This window comes from Crotalus tigris, unplaced genomic scaffold (assembly GCF_016545835.1).
Source record: "Crotalus tigris isolate CLP2741 ecotype Arizona unplaced genomic scaffold, ASM1654583v1 scf7180000024167.7108832, whole genome shotgun sequence".
Taxonomy (NCBI): Eukaryota; Metazoa; Chordata; class Lepidosauria; order Squamata; family Viperidae; genus Crotalus; species Crotalus tigris.
The window spans coordinates 3,285,774-3,309,141 of NW_024100417.1; the positions used below are offsets into that span (position 1 = coordinate 3,285,774).

The 23,368-nt window shown below is 35.9% G+C and overlaps 1 protein-coding gene across 1 annotated transcript; it reads left to right on the forward strand.

Annotated features, from left to right (window-relative positions):
• Positions 1-8,475: 8,475 nt before the first annotated feature.
• Positions 8,476-22,817, forward strand: LOC120299016 (embryonic pepsinogen-like). The gene is made up of 9 exons (XM_039323369.1): positions 8,476-8,623; positions 9,239-9,410; positions 9,900-10,017; positions 11,588-11,706; positions 13,995-14,194; positions 15,166-15,279; positions 15,746-15,881; positions 16,728-16,826; positions 21,498-22,817. Exons 1-9 carry the CDS (start codon positions 8,559-8,561, stop codon positions 21,633-21,635), a joined length of 1,161 nt encoding a protein of 386 aa, XP_039179303.1. The 5' UTR covers positions 8,476-8,558; the 3' UTR covers positions 21,636-22,817.
• Positions 22,818-23,368: the final 551 nt, after the last annotated feature.

The window sequence follows — 23,368 nt, forward strand, 5'->3', positions numbered from 1 at the left end:
TAACAGGTTTTGTCCCTTTTTAAATCTGGCCATATTTGGAATTTATTAGACTGCCATGGCAGCAACTAGCTGGTAATATGGAGACATGAGCAAGTGGATTACAAGGTGGATGTGTGGCCTGACATTCAAAACATAAAATAATGTGATGCCATCATTCTGCCTCCCCGAAAAAACAAAAGGTAAATACCTATTTCACAAGATGGTATTTTTTCTCTCTCTTTCTTTCAGTCAGCCCACATTCCCAATTTCTTTCTTTGGACATCTATACAGTAAACACTCAGTTCCAGAGTGGAGGACAAAGAGACCCCATGCAGGAAACCAGATGCACAATATCCACCATTTCCCACTGATGCATCTTCTTACCTCTGTTCTTCACAGCAGAAGCTTTTTTGTTGTTGATTTAGGCTTTATCCTTGGTTCAAAATGGGAGTGTCTGTATGCAATGAAGATTGAACAATTAACAGCAAGGAGGCAAAAAGATCAGGTCCTTTGAAACTGATGTGGGTGGGGGGACAAGAAGAGAACAAACACTCTGGTGGACAACCATCATATTGGGACCTCAACACTATGAGATGTGCTATTCCTTCCCAAACTATTTTCAACTTAAAAACATCTCCATGCTTTGGTGGTACACAAACTGGCACATATGCGGACCAATTCTCAAAGTGTCAAAACATGAAAATTCTTTCTTCTTTCCCCAATTTTGCTACACATTAATTCACACTGATTGAATTAAAATGGAAGGATCTGGACATTAGTTCAATATAATATTAGTGTATTTTTTATTATGGGATGTGAGCATTTTTTTTTCATCCTACATTTTCTTATTAGCTTAAATTTGTTCTTGGCCAAGTAAGGAGAAGATGTACTTTAGTCCATGGGACCCCTTTTTGGACATGAATACACTTAGAATTCACTATCATCAGATGGGGTGATGGCCACCATTTAAAAAGAGGACAGGATAAATTCAATGTTGTTACAAAATTTATTCATTTATACATCATGCCTTGGTTTTAATGGCTATGTACTACTATTGAATCCTAGACAAGATGTCTTCTCCAGCTGATAGGGAACAATAGCAGAAGAAGTCTGTATTTGTGAGCTTTCTAAATGTGTTTGATTGGTCACCATGTGACACAGAATGTTGGACTGGAAGGATCTTTGTTCTGATGGAGCAAATCTATACGAATTCTTATGGGCATGCCAAGAGCAACAGTGGAAAGGCTAGAAATTTATTACTTGAAGGAAAGTACTACAACCTATGATGCCTAAAGCATCAAAAAATGTTGCACTTTTCAAATGCAATAGAAATAGTATTTGCAATCTCACGTGTCCTGACCTTGCAAAGTAATCTTTTTCAAGTAAACTGCTGTGAATTTGAGACAACTGGACAATATTCTTCCAAAGTCATTAAAAGGGAGGGTGACCTACAACGCAGAAGAAATCTTGTTTGCTTTGTTTAATTCTTTCTTTAATCAGGATGATAACATTAACAAAAATATGATTTGACTCATTTAAATATATCAATATCAAATACAAATGACCTTTTCTGGTATGACAAGCTATGTACAAGTCAAATAGCCTTTGGTGGAATTTTTAAATGATTGCCAAGACTTACTAGGGCAAAGTCAAAGATATTCAAATATAAGATTATCACCGTATGACAGAGTTTGCTTTTGAACTGGAAGTGTACTGCTTAGCAAAGGTGGCAAGTAACACAAAAAGCACACTATAGCTTTTTTTACTTTTTGCTGTATATATATATAGTTATTTACACCAGATCTTTAAAAGACAATCCTGATGTCAGGTTTCCTTTCATGTCTCCTTCCAGCAATTATTCCCTTCTATCTCTCCTGCATCCTTCCCTTTTCTCTCCAACTTTGTCATCCTTTACTGGTCTGACAAGAAACAGAGTGAAAAGAAAGAAATGAACTGGATTACTAAAATGTGCTCAGTATGTCTGGACTTTTTTCACCTCAGTTGAAACACTTTCCATTTTTGCATTGGGGAAGAACCTATCTCAAAGTCTTCTCCCCAGTTCTTCCTCACAGACCAGGGCTTCTCTTACAGCAGCTACTTCTTACTATCCTTTCTTGGGTCTTGGGTGAAGTCACCATTTGCAGCCAATCAGGTTCCTGTTTCCTGAACAGGAACCAACATGCTTCACTTCAGTCTCCAAATTCTCTTCAGCCCTTCACTCCAATGTCTTCTCCAGTTTTTCTTTTCATTCCTGCTACATTTATTCTCCTTTCCTTTTCCCCACTCCTTTTCTAGAAACCTATCTCTAATTTTTTGCTTAAAAGGCAGCATGTCCCATAGCAACTGAGAAGATGGGTTTCCCCCCAGGATTGTAATCCCCAACACCTATATACTTTGCTGCCCAATGGACTGCTGTCTAAAATCTCGCTACCAGCTAGGTCAGTTCATCAGGCCTCGTGCTAGCATAGTTGTCCTTTTCTCCTTTTTTTCCCACTCCCAAAACTGGCTCACGCCAGCAAAACAGCAGCCAGGCCAGGCTACAAAATCCATATGCCACAAAGATACATTCACATATTTTTCAAATGATGCCTCCTCCACACCTCCTGCCAAGATACATCACACATCGTATAGTCCTTTGCTAAAATGTTTGTTGGTGCTTCTCACTCTCCCAAGTTGTCTAATTAATGTAACAATGGCATCTCTTGTCTGAGAAAGTATGGACAGAATAACAAAAGTATAATTTACAACATTTCTCAAAAAAACCCAGATATTTTGGTGGCAATATTTCTTTTTAAATATAAACTCCAACAAGCCTCCCCAAAACACATACAACACCCTTCTGATATATTTTATACAGTACAGGGCTTAGAAATCATTGTGGACATGTTCTGACTTCCTGTATTTTTTCTATACCATAACCAGATTTGAAAAACTCCCAAAAGAAAAAAAAATGCAAAGTCATCAGTGAAGATGCTCCAGAATGCTGTTGATGGATGCAACTTTTGATTTCTGTTCCCCTGGCCTCTTTTTTGGCATTAATATTTAACTTGAAATAATAAAATAATCATCTTAGGTTGTTCAACTGGTTATAACTAGATAATGCATAAAAACACACATCAGTAAAGGACACAGAGACAATAGCAAAGTGTGTTGTCCCCAAAAAATATTATTAAAAAGAAATATTTGACAATTTTAGAAACAAGAAGCAGGGAATTAGAGATATATCACATGAAAACTAATCATGGATACATCAGTTCTTTGAGCCTTGGGCTATGGAATAGTTAAGAAAAATATTGTAACAAGCAGATCTAATTAAGATTATATTGGTGGGACAAATAAATAACAGCAATATAGTTCATGTGTGGTTTTCAAGCAACAGGAATATTAAGAAACTGGAAGAGACTATTGGAGAGAGACTACCATGCAAATCTGAAGATTCTATTACTCTAATTTTAATTGTCACTGATACAAAAAAAAGGATGCTGTCATAAAGCTTTTTACAGTACATTCAGACACATTTCACCAACATCATGAGGTGGCACAGCAGTTAGAGTGCAGTACTGCAGGCCACTTTAGCTGACTGTGTTCAGCAGGTCAGCGGTTCAAATCTCACCGGCTCAAGGTTGACTCAGCCTTCCATCCTTCCGGGGTAGGTAAAATGAGGACCCAGATTGTTGGGGGCAATGTAAATATATATATACATTGCTTACTGGTGTACACCGCTTAGAGAGTGCTTGCACTTAAAGTGGTATATAAGTCTCATAAATAAATAAATAAATAAATGTGTGGTTAACAGGCTAGCAGGGCTTGTTAAGAGGTTCGGGTATGTCCTCACATTGAACTAATAATAATATTAAATATATTTAATTAGCATTAAATGCCAATATCTTAATGTAATCTTAACTTTCCTAGCAGTTATGCTCAAAAGATAAGTGCCAAGGACTTCAGATAAAAGTGAACATTTGCTCTGGAACCATAAGAACTGGAAAAATACACAAGGTCATGTGTAATACACAAGGAGGGGCATTCTCCAGCCCTTCCTCCCCCCTCCCCGATAATTTGCTTTCTCCATAGTCTTTGCCATTTATGAAAATATAAGACTACCATGCTCACTGAACAGAGTTCAATCCAGTTAAAGTGAGAAAGAGCTATATTGGGCATATTTACTTAAGATAGGCATGCTTATATAAGGTTTTTTTTATTGTGTAAACAATAATATAGCAATAGAATGAAATCTAACCACAAGATCAGTTGAAATTAATGAGGCTTCATTTAATGTAAGCTCCATTAATTTCAATATGTCTGTTCTAAGCAGAGTAAATCTGCATTTACATAATAGTGAAGTCCTGTTGGAGATTACACAGTAAATCAACTATGTACAAAATGCTGTCAAGGTATGAACATTTCCTATAATTTGTTGGAAAGCATGTGCCAGAAATACATATTTTTTCTCTTTATACCCAGATTATGAATATATTTATAAATTCTACTTGTATACATTTATGTTCACAATGATCTTATCTCACTGTGTACAAATCCTTCATCATATGTTTGACAATCCAAGAATGAGAACAACTGGATATTTTGGGCTGGCATTTACAATTTTTTGATTAATGTTCCTTTTTTAATTTATTTTTTCACAGAAAATTAAAATACAAACTCCAAAGGAAAAAAAAACAAGAAAAAAATTACAAAAATGAGACAAAACTAAACTAAATCATTAAAAATGTGGATTAAAAGACAAAAAACAAAAACTTGTGTTATCCTCCCTAGTTGAGCACTGACAAATATGTTACAGCAATAGTAGCTTTCTCCCCTTACAAAGAGGTCTAAGATTTATAAACTTCTACATCTATTAGTAACCAATTCACTTGTGATACATCTATTATACCATATAGATGTAGAAAAAATAGTTAACAGATTAATCAACAACAAAATTAAACTTCAAAACTCTGTGTTAACAATTTGTAATCGTAATTAACTCTTAGAAAGTCTACCACAGTTTCTTATCTACCACAAATCACCCCAATCATCATCTCTGATCAAATATATTCATTTGACACTTAATAATAAAATCATTCCTTAGATTACTCTGAGTAATAATGCTATTAGTTAAGGATTTTCCCAATAATTGCATCTCATTCACTAGTGCAATTAGTCTTTGATGTAAATATCTCTGCAGCACCCATTGTTCAAACACAGCAGTCATCTTCCCAGAGAATCCAGTCCATCACACATCAGTTCCATTATCTCTGAATTTCTTGTGTCCTTTTTCATCTTTTCTGCCAAACCTACAACAGATCAGTTTTTCTTCACCGTGTCTGGCAGCAACAAATCATATTCCAATTCATCAGATTACAAATCAAGTCCAATTTTTATTTTCTGATTTTGGGTACCATCCTGGGTTTCATTCAGAACTGTTGTGAACCCATCAAATTGTTTATTTATATCTGTGCTTTTAATATGGTTTTATGTCAGTGGTGGGATTCGAATATGTGAACAACTGGTTCTCTGTGTGGATGCCGCTTCCAGAAGTCCATTCTGGGCCTGGGCAACAAAAAATTAGCTACTGGTTCTGCTGAAGTGGCATGAACCGGCTGAATCCCACCACTGTTTTATGTGCATCATGCTTAGTCAAGAAAAGTAATATTGGAATAAGGAGAACAAAAATGATTCCAAAAGGAAATGACAAGGATATAGCATCTAAGGCACAGAATCATACCCCAGTCTTAAACAATTCTATTTGTACAGATCTACAATTTGTTGAGGATGCCAGTAATGTTATTTGAAATGAATAGTCTGTATATTGTGATAAGTATGCAGCTGCTAAATCCTACCCATACAATCAAGTCACAAGCTACTCTGAAACAGAATGATTGGCAATGTAGACACTACGGCAAAGGATATGTATAAGGTGACCAACTATTTTACAATAAAAAGGAGGACACAAATAAATTGAAGAAAAAATATCATAAATAAAATAAACATTTTATTCATTGCAACAATAATACAGATATATGATAAATGCATAATAAAAACATTTGTAACATTTTATATTGTAACTATGCTTACATGCCTATTAATTATTATTTAAATGAGTACTTTTACATTGAATGAATATTTTTTGTCAATGTATCATCTTCTAACAATATATTAGAAATATCTGAACAAGCAATATCCTTCATATTGAACTTTACAGCAAGTGCTGCAGCTAGAGTATCAACATTCAATCTCGATTTCTCACTTTTCCAAAAATCATTAGCACTTGAAAAAACCCTTTCAACTGCTGCATTAGTTCCAGGGCAGCACAACGTAAATTGAACAAGAATAAATAAATTTTTACATGGAATATGTTCATTTTTGAAATGGCTGAATATTTCCACCCATCTTTTATCAATTTCAAAGTGTTTATTTTCCCATTGTATTAATTTTTCAGAATTTAAAAATACATTCAGTCTTTTAATTTCTTCAAAGAGACAATTGTCGTCTATTTTAATGTCTGGCATTTCTTTAGATTAAAAACTCAACACAAGATTCAATATCTGTCCAATATACTTGCGATGAAGTCAAAAAACACCATTGAAAACTTATTTCCTATGATGTTTGTTTCAGACCATTCTTCGATATATTGAAAACATGTTTGATAAAAATTCTGCACTTCTTTGACAAACTTTTCCATTATGCCCGGATTTGATTCCTCTAAGTCTGACAATTTTCTTTTTATAACTAAAGGAAGAAATTTTTCTTCAAATCCAGCTTTATATTGAAGGATAAAGTCATTCAAAATAAGACTAACATCTGTAGCTGAAATGTGTTCACCTTCAATCTTTTGAATCATTTTGTGAAAAATAGATGCTTGATTATGTACAAAATACATTAATATCTCAGATATTTTATTATTGAAAAACGATTCCAGGATTTTAGGACATTTGTCTAAACTTAAAAAATATGAATGGAGAGGCTCAAATAATTGTAGAACACGCTCCATAGCAGGTGTTAGAACAAGCCATCTAACTTTTGAAATCCTAAAAATTTTTTGTATTGAACATTCGCTTCTTCACAAAATTGTTTTAAAGCAGCCACACAAACTGTAAAACGACTAAAATACAAATAAATTGTAGTTATTATTACTTCTACATCAATTGGCATGGCACATGATGCCGTGTTGATTGCATTTGACAAAATATGTGCATTACAACCTATTCCTAGTATTTTCTTTTGGAGTAAATCTTGCAATTTTACATACACATTATTCACCCCTTTGTGTCTTCGCCCACCAACATTTGTGTTTGTGTTATCAGCTGTTAGTGCAACAACTTTGATTTTCAAATTGTTTTCATTTATTACTCTGTATAGATGTTTTGACAAAATTTCAGCAGTTTCGCCCTCAATGGATTCTAAATTTAAATTTTTTACTTGAATGCCCTTGGTAACATTAAAATAACTTACTAGTATTGGATACAATTTAGTTTCATTATGATTGGATGCATCAGATAAAACAGTTACAAATGCTGCAGTTTCCAAGTCTTCTGTAAATATTTTGTTACAGTAATTTTTAAATACTGATTTAATAATAGCCTCGCATTTTGTCCTGGCGCATGAAAATTTAGCATCGTGAAACTTTTTCAATAATTTAGTTGTACAATCCATACTACGAAAACTTTGATTGTGAATTATGGTATGGTATGGAATGCAAATGTTCCCTCCATTGCAGCTAACTGTTTTTCATCTTCAGAATACTTTGAAGTTTTAAAAAAACTTGTTACTTTACAACTGGAAGCAGATGCATCTGATGATTGCTTATGTTTCTTGGTGGTCAAGTGTTTCATAATAGCTGCTCTGCCCCCAACTGCAATACAAAATTCTCTGCTGCAAATATTGCAGAAAACAATGTTATCCTTCTTTGATGTGATGAATGGAAATTCCTTATTAAATTTATCGTTGAAATGGCATTTCCTCTTTTTTGATTTTTCCATCCCTAAATGGAAGTTAGTCTCCTCCAGGTATCTTCGGGACTAACTAGGAGATGGTGTAGTTGGGTAGCAGGGGGGGGGGTGCAAAGTTTCTGTCAATTCGCCTTCGCTGCAGACAACTTGCATGTTGTCTGCAGCGAAGTTTACCAGCCGGATGTTTTGGCGCACTCAGCAGCAATTCCTATTGGCTTTCAAAAGCCAATAGGGGCAGTAGCCCAGCTTATGCAAAAGCTGAAAAAAAAACCATCAAAAAAAGGTGCCGGAACACGGTTCTGAGTGTTCTATGAGAAAAAAAAAAAGTCCTGCAGATTAGTCTTCAAATATCGAAAAAGAGGACATGTAGGAGGACACGTTTCAAGGGAGGACAAAACTTACAAAAGGAGGACTGTCCTCCCTAAAGGAGGACAGTTGGTCACCTTAATATCTACCTTGATAAGATTTTGATATATTTACAGAGAGCAAAGTGAATTGGTTACCGGAGATTAGAGTTTCATTGTTGAATTATGATAACCTGTTATTCAGATGAAGGTGGGTACTACTCCAGTAGCTATAAAATAGCAACATGATGTAGAGCAGGCACAGCACAACTGGTGCATCTTTGGTGGAATGAGCAGCATGAAGCATCTAGCAATTCTCTTCACGCTTGTGGCTTTTTCTGAATGTTTTGTTCAGTCAGTCCTCATTTTATTACTAATATTTTCATCACTGACAGCTGCAATTGTTTGCTTGTTTAATTGATTTATTCATGAACTTTCTATTCTGGCAATACAGGGGAGATAAACTATGGATAGTATATTCAGATTTAAAATTACATTGTTATTTTAATACAATACAATGCAAAAAGAAAGCAGTCAATATTAAAACCATTATTATATATTTTTGGTTTTACTAAGATGTGAAAGTCATCTTAAATATTACCTAAATCAGATACTAAATATCTAGAAACTGGTTAAAACTTTCAGCTAATGCTTTTAAAGTTTAAAGGTAGAATAAATTAATTTGCAGCATTTTCTTTAGGCAGCCGTATCATCTCTTACATTTTTGCAAATCATTTGGGTGTATTGTTTATTATGTTCATGAGTGTAGGCTGTATTGATATTTTTGCTGCTGGAGTCAAGTTGAAAGCCCATGATGTTTGATTTAAATCCATAACTGTTTTTATTTAATTTAGAGATAGGGTGGATGACAATGTGAAGCAGACTGTTTTTTTTTTTTTATTAAAAGAAACACATGTATAGGAGAGGAATAACAACATAGAATCTATTCATTTTGTTCTTCTATGCCAGGGTTCCCATCTGGAAAGGAGAGAAACTTAGAGATATTCTTAGAAGGAATAATTTGCTGGAAAAACTTCTGCAGGAACATCATTATGACATTGCTACTAAGTACACCAAACATTCTCCAGTTGTTTTCAATCCTGGTCAGCTAGCTGATGAACCACTCCTGAACTATTTAGATGTGAGTTGCTGGTTTTCTTTTGATTTGCCAATAGAAGAGAATATATGAAGCTCAGGGTTGAACTGTGGAGTCCTTGGTGCTCTCTAGCTTGCAGCCATGTGTGCAGAGAGTATGTTTTGATATGGAAAAACTTTTTCCCAAATATATGTTATTAATTGCCTGTGATAAAAACTGATATTTGAACAATTTTGAAAACTGAAAATTATTTTACCATTATAGATGTCAAAGTGCAGGTGAAGTAATGCTAGCTCAATTACTCTTATTTATGTAGCTAAAAGGGTGACACACGGAGATAGGATTTACATATTCTGTTTATTCATTTGGTTTCTATTTGTGTAATTCCTACCTTTTTGTATTATTCCCTTCTGTAGATGTTTTTTCTCTTGCTTTATTTCATGTTTATCTAATGCATCAATATTAAAATATTGAAAAAAAAGATCTACTGTACTCAGGTCTTCCAACATATATTTATTATTTACAAATTAACAGTCCCAGTACTATGGAACAATCTACATTGGAACACCACCACAGGAATTCACTGTTGTGTTTGACACTGGATCATCAAATCTCTGGGTACCATCTGTTTTCTGTAAAAGTCAAGCATGTAGTAAGTAATTATCTTCATCAGAGTAGATCAAATGGGTTCATAGATGTACTAAATTTCATTATATTTACTGGATAGCAGTGATAGCTATCAAAGATGCAGTTTCATTGTATCATAGCCAGAAAATCCTGCAAGATGAAAAAAAATTGCTTGAAGTCATTACTCTAATGAAGAAATTCTCTAAACAGGGATGCGGATCAGATAATGGTATGAGATGCTTTGCTCCCTGAAATCTCACCAAGCTGTCCTGAAGGAAGCCATTGTAGCAGAACACAGCTAGCACTGGCTTTCTTAAAAATGAGGAAACCCATTTTGCAGCCCAGAGGGAAAAGCATTTGACACAGGATGGCCTGTGCTTCTGTGGGGAGGACATCTTGTCTGCCTCATTTCTCTCCTCTCACTGCTTTTTACCACTGTGCTGGCTTGAAAAGCGGACCAAACAATAACTTAAAAGAACAAAATAAGGATCATTATCATGCTATTGTGATGATCCCAGGAGTAGAAATATGCTTATTTCATTTCATTTCATTTTTTAAAAGATTGGTGGAAGGATACAGGGTTAGGCAAGAAGTGGGCAGGATAAAGCAGTTGATACCAATGGAATATATATAGCTCAGGGTTCAACGGTGGAATTCTTGGTGCTCTCTAAACTTGCTTGGTTTCTTGCAGACATTTTTTTACTTGGTGAGGCAACATCTTCAGTGCTAGCACTGAATAAAACATTTGCAAAAAAAAAAACAAAAAACAAAAAACAAAAAAACCCCCCAACCAAGCTAAAAGAGCTCAAGGACTCTCCAAAGCAGTTGATTTCTGGTCATCTTAGTGCTGGTTACTTTGCCTTTCTCTGTTCAAGGCTGTCCATAAAGGGCAGATACTGATTGGCTGGGCATTCGCAACCCTATAAATGTTCCATAACAACATATGTATCCAAGATTCAAAAAGATTTAGAATGGTAGGGGACAGCATCCCATGAACTTTAAATTAGAATCAGGAAAGTTTGGCAGTGGGATTTTAGGAATAAGGCCCACTGAGCACAATGGAATTTGGCTTCTAACAATAAGCATGCACAGCCTTTGGGTAGCAATCTTCTAAGAAATATGTTCCACTGAATATTATGGGATTTGATATATGACTGTGTAGGCAAATTTTAATTTAATTTAATTTGTAAAAGCGTAGGGTAATTGTCAGTAAAAGGTTTCAAGATAGTAATTAAAATCAATTTCCTTATTTGAAGACTGACACAAAGAATAACAGATCATATTTTACAGAAGTAACATTCTTTTTAATATTAAGTGACATTCCTCTAGTAAATAATTCTATCCACTAGTTTTATTAACCATTTATGTGGCGTTTCTTTTTAATAGGCTAATAATAAACAGAAACCATTTCCTTTTAATAGGCGAATAATAATATATTTCAAATGCTCTGCACTGTGTAAAATGTTGCAATGTTTTTCTTCAGGAAGAAATTTATATTATACTAAGCTTGATACCCACCATTGATTAAAAGCTGTTTTAATATTAATTAATGACTGGTGTCATTAAATTTTTTTTGCATTGTTTTTTACATTTAGGAAAACATCAACAATTTAACCCAAGCCTTTCTTCTACTTTCAAGAGCACACAACAGTCTATGGCCATTGCCTATGGCACAGGAAACATGGAAGGCATATTAGGATATGACACAGTGAAGGTAAACCCAGCATTCTATAGGTACCTAAAAGATGAGAAGATAATAAATGGCTAACAAAGTCTATTTCTAATAATGTTGTGGTTCATAGCAATTCTGGGAGTTAAAAAAATATATTCCTAATTCTCCTTCCTTTCTCCTGAGGTTTTAATACAGTAGTGTCAACAGTATAAGAAGATTCTTTTTGAACTGGTAGTAAGGGTGGCAATTGATGCAGTAAAACAGTGGAAGCTTTTATGCTTTTTTACTATTCGCAATGAGGCTGTTTACAATATATTTACAACTCAGTCTCCCATTTCTGAGCTTGACAAAAGAGAGAGAGAGGGAGGAGGGAGGCAGGGAGGCAGGGAGAGGGAGGGAGGCAGGGAGGGAGAGAGAGAGGGGGGGGGAATGAAATGGAAATTTCCTGTACTATGTTAAGCACTGCTTGACTTTTTCCTGAATCTGCTCAATTGAAGCTCTACTGCCTCTCCACTTGGGAAGCAGTAGGTCTTCCAAAAAGACCAGAGCTTTACCAGTGATTGACTATTCCATCCTCTCTGACTTGGGTCTTGGGTAGAGTTCTCATCCCTCAGAGTCTTCATTTCCATTCTTCCAGGAAAGCTACTCTTGGATCTTTTTTTTTCTTCTTCTTTCTCAACTGACTGAGAACTTTCTCCAACTTTTCTCTCCAGTTACTCCACTCACTCTGTGCACAGACTTTTTCTGCTCTCTCTGTCTCTCTCTGCTCGCTACATGTTGCAGTTTGAGAAAATTCATTCTTGATTAAATAGAATCTTGGGTGTATAAAGAAAGCAATTAAAAAAAAAAACCAAAAACCCTAAACAGATGCTTTCATCCTCACGGTGGGTATTGCATTTAAAACTTGGTACAGTTTGTAATGTTATATGTTATGTGTATATGGGTTGAGATATTAAGGAAAACTTTATCCATATCCAATGAATATTCGTGGAATCCTTGAAAAAATGGAAATGAGCTTATTGAATTTAATGGGGTCCTTTTGATTAAACAGGGTCATCCAGTGGTAGATATCTGGTAGTGTCTAGGAAGGGCACCTTTTCTTTCCTCACATCTGCCCTCTGGGCCAGCATTTCCCCAGAGATTTATATGACCCTCACCCCGATGATGTTCAAGAAATCTCTGAAACCCTGACTGTTCCCTGGGCATAGGATGGATGTTTAACCCTATAGCATTACATTTGTCCAGGGAATTGTTTGCTCTGGATGTGCATGGTTTATGCTTCTTATTGGTTCTCTTTGTTACCATTTTAAAAAGTTGTATACTATCTAGAGCAGGGGTCTTCAAACTTGGCCCTTTTATGACTTGTGGACTTCAACTCCCAGAATTCTTCAGCCAGGCATGCTGGCTGAGGAATTCTGGGCGTTGAAGTCCACAAGTCATAAAAGGGCCACGTTTGAAGACCCCTGATCTAGAGTTCAACCTCCCATGTTACATTATGGTACCTGAGCATATTAGAGATAGCAAAGCAAGGTTGTTGTGGGTAATGGTTCAAAAAAAAAATATCCAGATGACAGTCACAACTAGGTGATCAAAGCTCCTGACCTTTTTAAAAAAAGAGGTGGGGTTTCAAATTCATGGTTATGGGCACCAACTTGACTTCACTGACCCAGCCCATCAATATCCCAGTAACAAGGTCAAATCTTATGCTCATTTCTGCAAAGGACAGAAAAATGACAGAAATGACATGCAAAGAGTAGCTCACACTAAGTTCTATGCATGATGCCAGCAGCTACACATTTGCCTTAGAGCCTGAGAGCATAATGAAATAGAATTTATACTGGTTTGGGGGCGATTCAGCCTCTTCAGTAATTTTAATTAATTAGTAAAAAGCCCTGGCTGGCTCAGTTATTGTCTTGAAGCCATGATAGTTATTACTTTAATTGTGTTCTGAAGAATATGAGCATGGGCTTAATTTATTTATTTATTTATTTATTTATTTATGAGACTTATATACCGCTTTTAAGTGCAAGCACTCTCTAAGCGGTGTACACCAGTAAGTAATGTATGTATATATTTACATTGCCCCCAACAATCTGGGTCCTCATTTTACCTACCTCGGAAGGATGGAAGGCTGAGTCAACCTTGAGCCGGTGAGATTTGAACCGCTGACCTGCTGAACACAGTCAGCTAAAGTGGCCTGCAGTACTGCACTCTAACTGCTGCACCACCTCGGCTCATGAGGGTGGCCATCACTCATGATACCAGTATTAAAAGTCTGCTCTGCAGTTCACCAGGTTAATAGATAAAGGAATACTTTGTTTCTCTTTTAGGTGTCCAGCTACATTGATACCAATCAACCTTTTGGTCTGAGCACTGTAGAGCCAGGAACCATTTTTACCTATGCAAAGTTTGATGGAATCCTGGGCTTAGCCTACCCCACAATTGCAGTTGACCAAGCAACTCCTGTCTTTGATAATTTGATGAAAGAAGGTTTAGTGCAACAAAACTTGTTTTCTGTTTATCTCAGCCGGTAAATAATATTTTTATCTACCAGTTGTTGTTAGTGGTTGAAGGAAAATGCACAATGGAATATATTTCTTTGACAGCTCAGTTATGTCACCTGAATAACAAAGAGCTGTGCTGTAGTCTTAAAATGTATGAGATGGCCAAGAGTTGTAGTTCTAAAAAAAATTAACAACAAAGAATAAGACAGCTGTTATTCTACTGTGCTTGTATTTGTGTAAAGGCCAATCTTCTCACGGCAAAATGTCTATGGGGATTATCAATCATCCTGGTCACAGTTGCCCCAAAGGTGCTTTTCCAAAAGGCAACTGGACTTTCTTGGTTATTTCCTTGAAAATGTTTTGCTTCTCATCCAAGAAATTTCTTCAGTTCAGAAGAAGCTTCTTGAATGAGAAGTTAAACATTTTCAAGGAAAAAAAACAAAAAAGTCCAATTATCTTTTGGAAAAGCACTTTTGGGACTTCTCATGACAAGTTCTCTTGATGATTCTGCATTAAGTTTAAAATAGCATGGGATCCCTCTGATTCCACAATGTCTCAGCTGTCTACTAACAGCAGTAGTAGAGAGCTGAGCCAATGGGTTTCTGGCCAACTATGGTTTTGCTGAAATTGATGTTTCCTTTTGCAATTCTTTGAAAACCTGGAACTCCATAGAGTTTATGAATAGACAAATTTTTTATTAGGGAGATTTTCTATCCTGGCTCCTGGGCTTGAGCTGTTCTACCTGGTTCTTTGCAGAAAATGGTGGTTTGATGACTTTGCTGTTTAACCACCCAGACTTTTTTTTTTCATGGGCAAATATGCACAAAGTGAAGAAAAGTCTTGAACAGATGGGTGGAGTGGGAAACTGCAAGCCATTCCTTTTGTTGTTGTTTTTGTTACATGCGAGAATGAGGAATCTTTTTTTAATTTTGGGACATGGGACACTTAATGTGCATCAAATGGCTTGACAACTTCATACCATATATTCATGTTTCAGAAAAGCATCTGGGAGCGTGATCACTTTTGGTGGAATAGATCATTCTCATTATACTGGTTCTATTAACTGGATACCAGTGAGTCAACAAACATACTGGCAGATTTCAATGGACAGGTAAGCAGGATTTGCTATAAGTACTATTATTTAGATAGAATAAAATATATATTATTATATATATAGATTGAGTTCTTTATTACTACTGTATTGGACATTACTGTTGGACACCAGAAAGTTTTATCAAATACTTTTAAGATTCATAAGGGATAAGAAGGGATAAGAAGTGAAAAGAAAGAAAGAAAAGTCAAGCTCACAACTGCTGGAACAAAAATGTTGATTACACATAGCATATTACATACTGGAAAAGCAGAGTTTCCTGCTCTAAAGAGCTTCCCAGCTACATTTATTATAACTGCTTTCTGCAGTTTCAAGCTGATATCCTGGTTTAGCCTTGTCTAATTATATAGTATAGAAAGTATTAGTCACCCTCATGTTAATTTCTTAAGGAACACAGTATTTATATTTTAATAAGTGGTAGCTTTTTTATTTCTAGTATCACCATCACACAATTTCTGTTTCTTAGTGTTTTAGTGAATGGTGAGACGATTGCCTGCAACAGTGGCTGTCAAGCAATTGTTGACACAGGTACCTCCCTCTTGGCTGGTCCACCATCCTCCATAAATAGTATCCTAAATGCTATTGGAGCTAATCAGGGGCAGGTAAGATTAAACCCCTTATTCTCTGCCATTGTATTTGCAATTCATTACATTTGAAAGACTCTTCTATTCATCCTCATCACACTGATGTCTGTACAATACCAGGGTGTGAGAGGTTAGGTGTAGAAATATGTAGATTGGTAGATATCTGATTTGTATTACTGCTCAGTTTGCATTGTGGATTTCCACTTCAGCAAATTTCTGCCTATATATTTCATTAAAATTCAAATATAAATTTGATAGTCCTGTTAGGATAAAGTTGTATTTTCCTCATAAAGTATATGAGATGACCATAGATTATGGCTCTAAAAAAAAATAAATAGTAAAAATATTAAATCTCCCTAGAAATTGTTTTTTTAAAAAACAAAACTAAACACACCACATCCTGTGTTTATCATGTAATCAAAGTAATGGAAATTATCTCAATTTGCAAGGTGGTGTTTACCTCAACCATAACACTTAATGTCTATGGAGATTCTCAGTCACCCAGCTCATGGTTGTCACAAAGATGCTTTTTCAAAAGATAATTGGATATTTTTTTGTTTTTCCTTGAAGATGTTTAGTTTCTCATCCAAGAAACTTCTTCAGTTCTGAACTGAAGAAGCTTCTTGGATGAGAAGTGAAACATCTTTAAGGAAAAACAAAGAAAGTCCAATTGCCTTTTGAAAAAGAACCTTTGAGACATAACACTTAATAAACATAATAATGAGTTACCACTTAAGACAGCAATTTTGCTTTCTTGAGATTTCATATGTGGAGCAAAAATGTTGCATTTTGTGATTTTTTTAAAAAAAATATTATATGTTGTGTTCATAATAATTCAATAATACTCTTCCTTGTTTTGTATAGTCTGTAATCAACTGCAGCAATCTCTCCAACATGCCTGATGTTGTTTTTGTGATCAATGGAATCTACTATCCATTGAAGCCTTCAGCTTATACTCAACAGGTACATAGTAGATTTGGATTTATACTCAATGCCTGATTACACCTAATTTCATGCAGATTAGAAGTCCCAGGCAAGAGATAAAAATAGAAATTTGGAAGCAATCTTTTGTAAGAATATTAGTAATGCAGTTAGGTCACAAGGGCTGGAGATCCTCTTTTGAGGTGCATCTCAAATTCAAGGATAAAAGTGCTCTTTGGAAGAGCAACCATACCTGCAGATACTATGACATTAACATAGATTTGATTCTTGAATAAGGTTTTTGATTTTTGGTAATTTTGTCCTGCCAGTTACGTGCTTATCACTGTCAAGATTTTTTGATCCAAAAGTTGCAGTATGATGTCAGGTGTTGCAAGTGTTTGTTTAGCTATTCCAGGAAAGACAAAATGTGGAACAAAATAATGCTGTTTTTCCCTCAGTTCCTTTTGCATAGAAAATTGCAAAATCTCACTTTCTGCATTTTCTTTTTAAGACCACAGTATGTGTTTTTGCAATGGCAATGAGAAAAAAAAAGCTGCTCATTGTTCAAATTTTAGCTACTTGAAGTCAGAGGATTACACTAAAGGAAAAAGAGCGGTGTATAATTTAGATGAGTGCTTCTTAATCTCTAGATCAGGAGTCCACAACTCCTGGTCCACGGACCAGCACTGGTCCACAACATGCCAGCAACCAGGCTGTACAAACAAGTGAAGCCCCATCCGTGGGATGCAGGCAGCACGCAAAACCATAGTCCCTCTGGTTCATGGAAAAACCTTTCTCCACAGAACTGGTCCCTGGTGCCCAAAACATTGGGGGCCGCTGATCTAAATAGAACATGATCTATTTTATGTGGAAAATACATGAGATATAAAGCTGTAGTCTGGCAAGTTTTACTTCTCTTTTATTCCAGATACTGCTATGTCCAACTATCCTAGCACACCACAGTTATGTTTCCACAATAAAATGAAAAGCACAAGAATAGCAGTAAAACAAAGGCCCAAATCTGATGTGCTTGGAAGATCCTTCCCAGCATACCTGTCAAGTGCTAGGGAAATTAGAAGATTCAGGCAGTTCAAATGAGTATAAAGATTTATTGCAAGCCTAAGCTCGCTACAAAATCTGAGCTACTAATGTCAAAAGAAATGAGCAGGAATTAAGAGGCATTAAAGGTGGGCTGGAGTTAGAATTAGATCTCTTCTGGGTTTGCAGAGACTCGCAAGGACTCATGACTTATGAAACATTTGACCCCTCCCTCAGATTCAGCCTGGTTATTTCCTATAATTCCTGGCATCTCTGCACTAGACTTACCAAATATTTTTTTTTAAAAAATATATTAAAAATATTTTATTGACTTTTAACAATTGCAATCTTTAGTGCTTAGTAAATAATGTGTTGTCTGGGTTCACATATTTAACATTAACTTCTTCAATATAAATCTATTCAATACTGCACAATCCAGTATTTTTCCCCTGATTTTCCTTTCTTCCCAAATTGTTTACATTTCCCCAACACTATGCAAATGCCATTCTTGCTACTATTAATACATACAAAATTGAATATAAGCATCCTCATCATATTTTCTAGTGTTATACAAATAACAATAATATCAGTTTATAACCTCTTTTCTAACCAATTTATATTTCAAATGTATTTGCAATTAAAATCTCCTTATTAAATCAATATCCTGTTTTTCATGTTCTTATTTAAGTTTAATTCCCCATCAATATTCAAAATATCTTTGTCAATTATGGTTTTCTCAAGATTAGTTACATTTATGTAGTTAAGAGTTTTATTTATAGATGCCAACCTCGTATTTTCATATTTCCCTTATCAAAAAAGTGCTATAATAATAATAATAATAATAATAATAATAATAATAATAATAATAATAATAATAATAATAACGTTGGAAGGGACTTCGGAGGTCATCTAGTACAATCCCCTGCTCAGGCAGGAAACCCTATACCATCTCGGATAAATGGCTGTCCAGTTTCTTCTTAAAAACTTCCAGTGTTGGAGCATTCACTGCTTCTGGAGGCAGGTTGTTCCACTGCTTAATTGTTCTGTCAGGAAGTTTCTCCTTAGTTCTAGGTTGCTTCTCTCCTTGCTTAGTTTCTACCCGTTGCTTCTTGTCCTGCTTTCTGGCGCTTTGAAGAATAGCTTGACTCCCTCTTCTATGCGCCAGCCCGAGATATTGGAACACTGCTATCATGTCCCCCCTCGTCTTTCTCTTCATTAAACTAGACATACTCAATTCCAGCAACCGTTCCTTGTATGTTTTAGCCTCCAGACCTCTAATCATCTTTGTTGCTCTTCTCTGTACTCTTTCTAGAGTCTATAAATCATATTTTTCTTATTATAAAAGTCTAATTACATCTAAGGGTTATCTATCCTTTTAATCATATTCAAACAAATATTTAATCATGTAATGTCCCCTCTAGTAGATAAAATCTTCTATTTTTTCAGTCTAACTCAGCTGCTCTGTTAATGTAAGAGTCACTGAGCAGCCAAGAAGCTAGGTTATTATCTGTTTCTCAGTTTCTCTATATCCATTTTCCACTCTTAAAATAGAAGGTTGATTTCTTATATTTCACGCCACTATTTTTTCAAAGAGAAAATCTTAACAATTATCTCAGTTCTCAAATTTACCAAAGCTGTAATTTTATATTATTTCCACTTCAGTATTATGTATTTCTGTCCCTCATAAAAAGATTAAAATGCTGCTTCCGTCCCCTTCCTTCTCACGTTCGGAGGTTTTTAGCTTCTTGGGAGCCTTTTCCAGGAAATTCAGTTGAAAATAGTAAATAAAGGATCAATATTGTCACCCAGTTGCAAACACGTTGATCTGCTAGTTAGTGCTTTGTTTCTTTGGTTGTCAGTAGCTGAAGGCTGGCCACAGGGATGCAGCCAGTCTTTCCCCTGCTGATTTGGAGGCTTTCCTCAGATCGAACAGAAAGAACACCATCTCTCTATGATCAACAAGGCACCCCTCCTTCTTCATCGCCTCTTCGGAGTGACTTTAGGGCCAACAGCAGGGTGAAATCAGGTGTGGAAAGAAGAGCTCTGCCTTCCTGTGTCAGTATCGCTGGAAGTCAAACTGGAAGTCCTTGTTGTTCGTTGTTGTTGTTAATTGCGAAGTCATGTCCGACCCATCGCGACCCCATGGACAATATTCCTCCAGGTCTTCCTGTCCTCTACCATCTTCTGGAGTCCATTTAAGTTCACACCTACTGCTTCAGTGACTCCATCCAGCCATCTCATTCTCTGTCGTCCCCTTCTTCTATACCAAATATTGATGCCTGCTGATAATATACTAAAAGATCTTATCAAATTCAACTCTTCAAATATGTTGGATTATAATTCTAAGAATTCTAGAATAGTATGGGCCCTAATTTTAACTCTGCTATCAGGGAATTCCAGGCATTGTCCCCCCAAAGTGAGTAACCCTGCCTATGTTATCTATGCCTGGGGTTTATTGATTAGTGAGTCCCTTTAATGCAATCAGTACGCCAAAACAATAACACAGAATCAATCAATTGTGAAAAAAATAAGCTGCCAAGGAATTTTCTCCATGATATTATTTCAGGGCTTGATGGATATGTGGAAATCAGAGTCCACTTCCAATCCTGAATCTCCTTATAGTTTCTACATGTGTGTTTAGTGAATTAGTCAATTTTTGAGTTCACATATTATTTAAACAATAAACAAATGGAATAAGCTGATTTGTACAACAAGCTACAAAGAATCAAGCCAATATTTAGAGTAGAACAGAACAGAACAGAATAGAATAGGAGCTGGAAGGGACCTTGGACGTCTTCTAGTCCAGCCCCTTGCTGAAGCAGGAGAACTTATACCATTTCAGACAAGTGACTGTCTAGTTTACACTAACCAATCTGAAAAGTTTTTAACTGATTTCTCAACAATGTTATCTCCTGAAAATTTATACTCTTGATATTAATAACTCTTAACATAAATATCTTATTTATTAACGTCTTCCTGGATTAAAAGGACAGTAATACAAAACAGCAGTATTACAATGTCCACATAAATTCACTGACTTTTTTTCTGTACTAGCAGAAAGAATTTCAGTACTATCCTCCCCATTGTCTAGCTCAGTAATAATAATAATAATAATAATAATAATAATAATAATAATAATAATAATACAGTTGGAAAGGACCTTGGAGGTCATCAAGTCCAACCCCCTGCTCAGGCAGGTAACCCTATACCATTTTGGACAAATGGCTGTCCAGTTTCTTCTTAAAAACCTCCAGTGTTGGAGCATTCACCGCTTCTGGAGGCAGGTTGTTCTACTGGTTAATTGTTCTGTCAGGAAGTTTCTCCTTAGTTGTATTGCAGTTCAATTATTTTCTCAATGGAGCAGCACATAAAGCATTTTGCAAGCCTGGAATCTCCCTGCAACTTTTAAAGAGCTTTCTTACTTGAACAGTTGATTTTTATTCATTTAGTTATCATCGTAACTAACAATCTCTTTGCATACCATACTCCAGCATTTACTTCATTATTTTATTTCGTTTATTCTTTTATAATTTTTCTAGGGAACACTTGCATAGCTTTTTGTGTTTGTTTGTTTCCTGGTACAATTTGACTAAAATTAATTCACTGAATAATCCATGCACAGGTTCAATCCTATGGCTGTTTTTTAATTTGTTTTGTTTTCTTCCTTTCCTCTAGATTGTACCAGGCTATTGCAGCACTGGTTTCCAGTCGTCTCCTGGGGATCTCTGGATTCTAGGGGATGTGTTCATAAGAGAATACTACAGCATTTTTGACAGAGGCAACAATCGAGTTGGGCTGGCAAAGGCAATCTAGAAAAAAAATCTGCTTTTTACAACAGTGAATACTGTATCTGTTTAATCAATACATCCAACTATATTTTAACTTCCCAGCAATGTATTGAATTAACTCTAGTCCTGTGCTTTTAAATGCAATAACTGATATATTACAAGATAATTTGCAAATGATAGCACTATTCAAGTATTTCTAATCACCACTGAATGCAAAAAATAAATAGATAAATATCTTGTTCCAAAGTTACGTTGTTAGAGCTGTTGCTGACACACACTGTAACTTGTGGTAGCTTCAGGATAACAATTGGCAAAATCTCTGATGTTTCAACCTGTCCCATCAGGAATATTTATGTGTGGGAAAATGAATTACCAATCACTTTCCAGAGAGTGTGACCAACCAGGGTTGGGGAACCTGAAAGGCGATATGACCTTTCTTTGCAGTTTGTTTGAGGTAGTTCATACTCAACTTTTACTTATTGTCTCTTTGTTTGTCAGGAGAATAGCTGTCTCTCCATCTGCTGAATGATTTGAAGGTTGATATGGCAAAATAGCCTGTGTTTTTCAAAGCCGCTGTATTGGAAAGCACAGGCTAAGCTGCTCCAAGCCTTCACTGCTTCCTCCTGTGTTCATTTTCATGTTCAGCTGCCTGTCTCAGCAGTCCCATTGTCTGTCTTCACTGCTGCTTGCCCAATTATTCCTTGAACCCAGTAGTACTTGCTGGTCTTCTATCTATAATCTGACATCAATCCATTTGCCTTTCTTGAATCATCTGGGTATAATGCCTTCTGGGACCAATTCCTACAGCAACTTAGAAACTAGCCAGGGCTCTACTCGACTGGCAGCTGCTTGTTTGGGATTCACTGATACGTGGTGACAATCTGCTATGAAATATGGAAGAGAAGAGTGGAGGGGAAAATACTTGGGAAACTGAAACAATGCTGTGCCTTCTCAAGGAACTGCTTCAAGTTCATCCAGCTGGAAGAAGGAGGAAGTGGCATACCAGAGCATGCCTGAATTGACCATTAGGAAAACAGCTTGCAAGATTTTAATTGGATACTTTAATTGGGGTGGGAAATGAAAACCAATCAAGGAAGGGGAAAGTAGAAAGTATAATGTTTGAGATTTTGGTGCACAAATCACAGTTCTAGCTATGCCTTACTGCAATCCACTTGATCTCTAATTAAACTGTACCTTTCTCAACAAATGGAGCCAAGGATCATTTCTTTTGGGAGGTTAAGTGAGGGCAGTCTGACACTGACACTGAATATTGTGTTAAAACACTGCTCCAGCATTTCTAAGGGAGCTCCTCGGGAAGCCTTTTTTTTTTTTTTTTGTCAATGAAAGTAGCATTTTGGGTAATCTGGGATGTTCAGCATCCTACATTGCAGCCTTTCAATCTGGAGCCAGAAGTTGAAAATAAGATAATTGGTATCTGATTAGTCTCATGGAGACAATTTTTTTTAAAAAAATAATAGTAATAAAGTGAGGTCTCCATCTTTCTGACAGCAAAAACAAAAATGGTAATGGAGCACATAGTCCTAGAGTGGATCATAGCAGACCTTTGTTTTTTTCTCCTCCATGCAGAAGGACTCATGAAAAATCCATAAAAAGATTGAAAACACTTTTTTTTTTGTTAAAATCTATCTTAGCCTACCTCATCGGCAGGCTAATAACAAGAGAAACACTCCACTATGAGAAAAGCCTTTGGCAAATAATGTGGGGTATCTTCATATTTCAGAAAGCAGGACGTGTATA